This window comes from Coregonus lavaretus (assembly GCF_964263955.1).
Source record: "Coregonus lavaretus genome assembly, chromosome: 1".
Lineage (NCBI taxonomy): Eukaryota > Metazoa > Chordata > Actinopteri > Salmoniformes > Salmonidae > Coregonus > Coregonus lavaretus.
Window position 1 is genome coordinate 14213793 of NC_139988.1, and position 7733 is coordinate 14221525.

The following is a 7733-nucleotide window of genomic DNA, read 5'->3' on the forward strand; positions in this document are numbered from 1 at the left end:
TTAAAAATCCTACAATGTGATTTTCTGGATTTTTTTTCCTCATTTTGTCTGTCATAGTTGACGTGTACCTATGATGAAAATTACAGGCCTCTCTCATCTTTTTAAGTGGGAGAACTTGCACAATTGGTGGCTGAATAAATCATTTTTTCCCCACTGTAGGGGACTCTTCTCCAAGGACATCTCTCTGTAGGGGATGGCTTTGTTATTGAAGGTTTGGGAATCGCTTCCTTTTAGGTGGTTGTAGAATTTAACGGCTCTTTTCTGGATTTTGATAATTAGCAGGTATCGGCCTAATTCTGCTCTGCATGCATTATTTTGTGTTTTTTGTTGTACACTATGGATATTTTTGCAGAATTCAATTTTGCATGCAGTGTCTCAATTTGGTGTTTGTCCCATTTTGTGAATTCTTGGTTGGTGAGCGGACCCCAGACCTCACAACCATAAAGGGCAATGGGTTCTATAACGGATTCAAGTATTTTTAGCCAGACCCTAATTGGTATATCAAATGTTATGTTCCTTTTGATGGCATAGAAGGCCCTTCTTGCCTTGTCTCTCAGATAGCTCTAGGGCAACGGTGTCTAGATGGAATTTGTATTTGTGGTCCTGGCAACTGGTCCTTTTTTGGAACACCATTATTTTTGTCTTACTGAGGTTTACTGTCAGGGCCCAGGTCTGACAGAATCTGTGCAGAAGATATAGGTGCTGCTGTAGGCCCTCCTTGGTTGGTGACAGAAGCACCAGATCATCAGCAAACAGTAGACATTTGACTTCAGATTCTAGTAGAGTGAGGCCGGGTGCTGCAGACTGTTCTAGTTTCCTCACCAATTCGTTGACATATATGTTGAGGAGGGTGGGGCTTAAACTGCATCCCTGTCACCCCACAGCCCTGTGGAAAGAAATGTGTGTGTTTTTTGCCAATTTTAACTGCACAATTGTTGTTTGTGTACATGGATTTTATAATGTCGTATGTTTTTCCCCCAACACCACTTTCCATCAATTTGTATAGCATACCCTCATGCCAAATTGAGTCAAAAGCTTTTTTGAAGTCATCAAAGCATGAGAAGACTTTGCCTTTGTTTTGGTTTGTTTGTTTGTTTGTTTTGTTTTTTTGTTGATGTTTTTTATTTTATTAAATTTTTTAGGGGGTAGATCAGCTTTAATATTTCAGATAGATTGTAACTTCCATCAATGTAATTGTCTGCATCACTTCCAATCCCCCATATGTTTTTTCTCTCGCAAATATATATATATATATATATATATACAAACATACACATACACATATACACATACATACACACATATATATATACATACATACATATATACAGTTGAAGTCGGAAGTTTACATACACCTTAAACAAATACATTTCAACTCAGTTTTTCACAATTCATGACATTTAATCCTAGTAAAGATTCCATGTCTTAGGTCAGTTAGGATCACCACTTTATTTTAAGAATGTGAAATGTCAGAATAATAGTAGAGAGAATTATTTATTTCAGCTTTTAATTCTTTCATCACATTCCCAGAGGGTCAGAAGTTTACATACACTCAATTAGTATTTGGTAGCGTTGCCTTTCAAATTTAAAAATAAACGTCTCAGGTAGCCTTTCACAAGCTTCCCACAATAAGTTGAATGAATTTTGGCCCATTCCTCCTGACAGAGCTGGTGTAACTGAGTCAGGTTTGTAGGCCTCCTTGCTCGCACACGCTTTTTCAGTTCTGCCCACACATTTTCTATAGGATTGAGGTCAGGGCTTTGTGATGGCCACTCCAATACCTTGACTTTGTTGTCCTTAAGCCATTTTGCCACAAGTATGCTTGGGGTCATTGTCCATTTGGAAGACCCATTTGCGACCAAGCTTTAACTTCCTGATTGATGTCTTGAGACGTTGCTTCAATATATCCACATACTTTTCCTTCCTCATGATGCCATCTATTTTGTGAAGTGCATCAGTCCCTCCTGCAGCAAAGCACCCCACAGCATGATAAAAAAATATATATATATTTCACCGCTGTGCTTCACGGTTGGGATGGTGTTCTTCGGCTTGCAAGCGACCCCCTTTTTCCTCCAAACATAACGATGGTCATTATGGCCAAACAGTTCTATTTTTGTTTAATCAAACCAGAGGACATTTCTCCAAAAAGAGATTTGCACTTTTCGCACCAAAGTACGTTCATCTCTAGGAGACAGAACGCGTCTCCTTCCTGAGCGGTATAACGGCTGCGTGGTCCCATGGTGTTTATACTTGCGTACTATTGTTTGTACATATGAACGTGGTACCTTCAGGCGTTTGGAAATTGCTCCCAAGGATGAACCAGACTGTGGAGGTCTACAATTATTTTTCTGAGGTCTTGGCTGATTTCTTTTGATTTTCTCATGATGTCAAGCAAAGAGGCACTGAGTTTGAAGGTAGGCCTTGAAATACATCCACAGGTACACCTCCAATTGACTCAAATGATGTCAATTAGCCTATCAGAAGCTTCTAAAGCCATGACATCATTTTCTGGAATTTTCCAAGCTGTTGAAAGGCACAGTCAACTTAGTGTATATAAACTTCTGACCCACTGGAATTGTGATACAGTTAATTATAAGTGAAATAATCTGTCTGTAAACAATTGTTGAAAAAATTACTTGTGTCATGCACAAAGTAGATGTCCTAACCGACTGCCCAAAAATATAGCTTGTTAACATGACATTTGTGGAGTGGTTGAAAAACGAGTTTTAATGACTCCAACCTAAGTGTATGTAAACTTCCGACTTCAACTGTACATACATCCATACACACACACATATCCTTTTTTACATTAGATTTCCCTTCATTACTTTCCAACCCCACTACCCCTTCCCCAATTTGAGTAAACTAGTGAACAACAACGCTTAGGCCTCAACTTCCAGCCCATACATGTGCCAGTAACTGAGAGGTCGCTGGTTCTAATCCCCGAGCCGACTAGGTGAAAAATCTGTCGCTGTGCCCTTGAGCAAGGCACTTAACCCTAGTCGCTCTGGATAAGAGCATCTGCTAAATGACTTAAATGTAAAATGAGTGCCTTTTGAGCGGAATTCAGAGAGGGTCAAACGGCTGCGGCATGAGTATGTGGCGGTTTGTATTGTTGACTTTAGCACTGTGATGTTGCATACTGCACACATTACTTTTTTACATTGACTGTATACTAGACCTATCCTGAACTACACAATCTTGTCTTTCACTGTATTTCAGAGAGTTTTGTAGATGGATGCTGAAGAAATCCTGCATGAATTCATATATATTGATGAGGCAGGGTTCAACCTCAAAAGCAAGAAGGAGAGGCAGAAATATAATTGGCCACAGGGCTATAATCAATGTCCCAGGGCAACGTGGGGGTAACATCACCCTCTGCGCTGCCATTTCACAGCATGGGGTTCTCCTCCGTCATGCCAAAATGGGCCCTTACAACACACCTCACATTCTCGCATTTTTGGACCGATTGCACCACATCGTCACAGCAGGTAATGAAATGCACCAGATGCAATACACTGTCATCTGGGACAATGTGTCATTCCACCGCTCTGCTTTGGTACAGAACTGGTTTCAACACCATCCACAGTTGACAGTACTATACCTTCCACCATACTCTCCGTTTCTAAACCCTATCGAATAGTTTTTCTCTGCATGGCGGTGGAAGGTTTACGATCTCCAGCCCCAGGCTCAGGTACCCCTCATTCAGGCCATGGAGGACGCCTGTGACCAAGTCGACGCCGCAGCTGTGCAAGGATGGATTCGACATTCAAGACGGTTCTTCCCGCGTTGTCTTGCTAATGAGGATATTGCTTGTGATGTTGATGAAATTCTCTGGCCAGATCGAGCTAGGCGAAGAGATAATGTATAGTATGTTTACTGTAGTATTTTCTGTACAATATTGTCAGTTTTTTTTAGATTATTTTTTATGTTTGTTGTTGTTGTTATTTACTGTAATTGTAACCTGTACTGGATACAGTATTTTACGTTTGTCTGTTGTTTGCTGAGCTAACAGTGTTATGCACACTACTGTAGTAGCATGAAAACTGGGACATGTTTTGTTGTGATTCTCCATGTTGACATGTTGACTGATTTGGGTATATCGAGAGAAATAAATGATATTTTCCTCAGTCTGCAGCATTGGTCTTGTGTAGTGTTTGTATAGTTGCACTTTCTCTGTGTACTTCATTTACAGTACTCTAATCACTGAGAATTAGACTTGCTAAAAGTGTTTTAGGTTAGCAACAGCAGTGTGTAACTGGTTCAAAAAGATTGAAGTCATATGAAATGTGTGTGTTTTGTATGGTAACAAAATATTGTTTTTATGAAGTCGTGTATAGTTTTGACAAAAGTGTTCCATTTTGTAAATGATCGGAAGTGTTGTGCTACTTTGGTGTATGGTTGTGCTAATTGTGTGTAGTGTTTTGACAAACCGGGCCCTGTTTTCAAAATTGTGCTTAAACAATTGAAAAAAACTGTAATGTGGAATAGAGTTCCACGTAGTCATGACTCTATGTAGTACTGTGCGCCTCCCATAGTCTGTTCTGGACTTGGGGACTGTGAAGAGACCTCTGGTGGCATGTATTGTGGGGTATGCATGGGTGTCCGAGCTGTGTGCCAGTAGTTCAAACAGACAGCTCGGTGCATTCAACATGTCAATACCTCTCACAAATACAAGTAGTGATGAAGTCAATCTCTCCTCCACTTTGAGCCAGGAGAGATTGACATGCATATTATTAATGTTACCTCTCTGTGTACATCCAAAAGCAATTTTCCTAAGTCCCTCTTTGTGGCACCTGACCACACGACTGGACAGTAGTCCAGGTGCGACAAAACTAGGGCCTGTAGGACCTGCCTTGTTGATAGTGCTGTTAAGAATGCAGAGCAGTGGTTTATTATAGACAGACTTCTCCCCATCCTAGCTACTGTTGCATCAATAACACATATACACACACACATACATACATACACACACACACACGCACATGCACACGCACGCACACACACATACACACCCATACACACACACACAAACACACACACACATCAAGCACATTGGTCACTCTCAGTGTGTGTAGTAGGCCCGGTGTGTGCAACGTTTGTTTGTGCGTGTGTGTGTGTGTATGTGTACATGTTCGCATGTGTTCGGTGTGTGTCTGGTTTGTGTCTGCTGCATGGTGACAGAAATGTTTGGTTTTCATATAAATATGCCCTCACCCCCCGCTGAGGCCTCCGCTATCCCAGGATACAGTTCAATGTCCTTGGAGGCGAGGAGTTGAGCGGAACAGCCATTTACCTCCCGCTGACTCCCTGGGAAGAACTGTGTGTGTGTATGTGTGTGTGTGTGTGTGTGTGTGTGTGTGTGTGTGTGTGTGTGTGTGTGTGTGTGTGTGTGTGTGTGTGTGTGGGTGGAAAAGGATGGGTTGAAATGGGTTATAAGCACCACTATTTGTCTTGGATGAGCATCCTGAAAAGAAAAACACAGACTTGTTTTGTATAAGCAAAGTCCATCCTGAAAAATACCCAGCTCTTGGGTATTATGGTTGTTGTCACCTCTGTGTGTAAATGATGGGGATAATCATGTTGGGGGCATTTAGGCCTAATGTCAAATTGATTGAACTTCTCTCTCTATATATCTCTCCCCCCTCCCTCCCCTGTCTCTCTCTCTCTCTATATATATCTCTCCCCCCTCCCTCCCTCCCTCCCTCTCTCTCTCTCTCTCTCTCTCTCTCTCTCTCTCTCTCTCTCTCTCTCACACACTTTCTCTCTCTCTCTCTCTCTCTCTCTCTCTCTCTCTCTCTCTCTCTCTCTCCCTCTCTCAGGGTTTCCCCGTTATTCAGGAGGTCTGACATCCCCCTTTCTTCCCATGAGCCCCTTGGATCACCATAGCAACAGCAGCGTTCTCTACGGACAGCACCGCTTCTACGAAACTCAGAAAGGTGTGTGTGTGTGTGTTTGAGAGAGAGAGAGGTGTGTGTGTGAGAGAGAGAGAGAGATAGAGAGAGAGAGAGAGAGAGAGAGAGAGAGAGAGAGAGAGGTGTGTGAGAGAGAGAGATAGACTGAGACAAGGCAAGAAGGGCCTTCTATGCCATCAAAAGGAACATAAAATTCGACATACCAATTAGGATCTGGCTAAAAATACTTGAATCAGTTATAGAACCCATTGCCCTTTATGGTTGTGAGGTCTGGGGTCCGCTCACCAACCAATAATTCACAAAATGGGACAAACACCAAATTGAGACTGTGCATGCAGAATTCTTCAAAAAATATCCTCCTTGTACAACGTAAAACACAAAATAATTCATGCAGAACAAAATTAGGCCGATACCCGCTAATTATCAAAATCCCCAAAAAAGCTTTTAAATTCTACAACCATCTAAAAAGAAGCGATTCCCAAACCTTCCATAACAAAGCCATCACCTACAGAGAGATGAACCTGGAGAAGAGTCCCCTAAGCAAGCTGGTCCTGGGGCTCTGTTCACAAACACAAACAGACCCCACAGAGACAATCTTCCCAGCTCTGCAGATTTTGCTGTGAAGAGACAGAATCATTAGATCATTTGTTATGGTATTGTCCATTTGTAGCTTGTTTTTGGTCACAGGTCCAGGAATGGCTGAAGGATTGCAATATTTACCTGGAGCTAACCCTGCAGATAGCACTACTGGGTGATCTGAAAAGTCATAGTCTAATCGATCAATAATATAATAATACTTTTAGCAAAAATGTTTATTTTCAATTTACAATCTGTAGAAACAATGGGTTCAGAACTTTTGTGAAACATCACAGTAGAGTTGAAAAAGATATGGCAAATAGAAATCCAATATGGATGGTGTTAAGAGATAGATGGGAGGGGTTGAATGGAGCTGAAGGTTGGGACTAATAACAACTAATAACAACAACATAAATAATGTCCATAATAAGTATATAGGTTGTAGGTTAAGAACTTTTGTGATAGAGCACAGTTTGAAAGATATGGCATATAGAAGAACACCGGATGGACATAATGAAAATGATTGGAGAGGTTGAGGGTAGAGGAAGTTCAGAAGTAAAAACAAACAAAATAGAATGTCCATAAAATTGATATAGTATGTATAAACTGGAAGTAGAGGCCTAAGTGTTATTGTTCACTAGTTTACTCCAATTAGGGGAGGGGTGGTGGGGTTGGAAAGTAATAAAGGAAAATATATATTTTTAAAGGGTATGTATATATATGTATGTACACTACCATTCAAAAGTTTGGGTCACTTAGAAATGTCCTTGTTTTCGAAAGAAAAGCATTGTTTTTGTCCATTAAAATAACATCAAATTGATCGGAAATACAGTGTAGACATTGTTAATGTTGTAAATGGCTATTGTAGAAGATCTGAAGATCTCGTACAACACTGTGTACAGACGCCTCACAGGTCCTCAACTGGCAGCTTCATGAAATAGTATCCGCAAAACGTCAACAGTGACGAGGCGACTCCGGGATGCTGACCTTCTAGGCAAAGAAAAAGCCATATCTCAGACTGGCCAATAAAAAGAAAAGATTAAGATGAGCAGTCTGAGATATGGCTTTTTCTTTGCAACTCTGCCTAGAAGGTCAGCATCCCGGAGTCGCCTCTTCACTGTTGACGTTGAGACTGGTGTTTGCGGGTACTATTTATGTGTTTAGCTGTTTTGGAATTTTCTAGTGAAATGGCATCAGCCAAATTAAAATCCATATTTATTTTCCTCATTTTTAAAATATTGT

General features: G+C 41.0%; 1 protein-coding gene across 1 annotated transcript in view; it reads left to right on the top strand.

Annotated features, from left to right (window-relative positions):
* The window catches only part of LOC311122056 (BAH and coiled-coil domain-containing protein 1-like), a 98672-nt gene that overhangs the window by 54238 nt on the left and 36701 nt on the right, over positions 1-7733 (top strand). Inside the window, 1 exon segment of the mRNA XM_084158027.1 lies at positions 5823-5939. Coding sequence (XP_084014153.1) covers positions 5823-5939 — 117 coding nt within the window.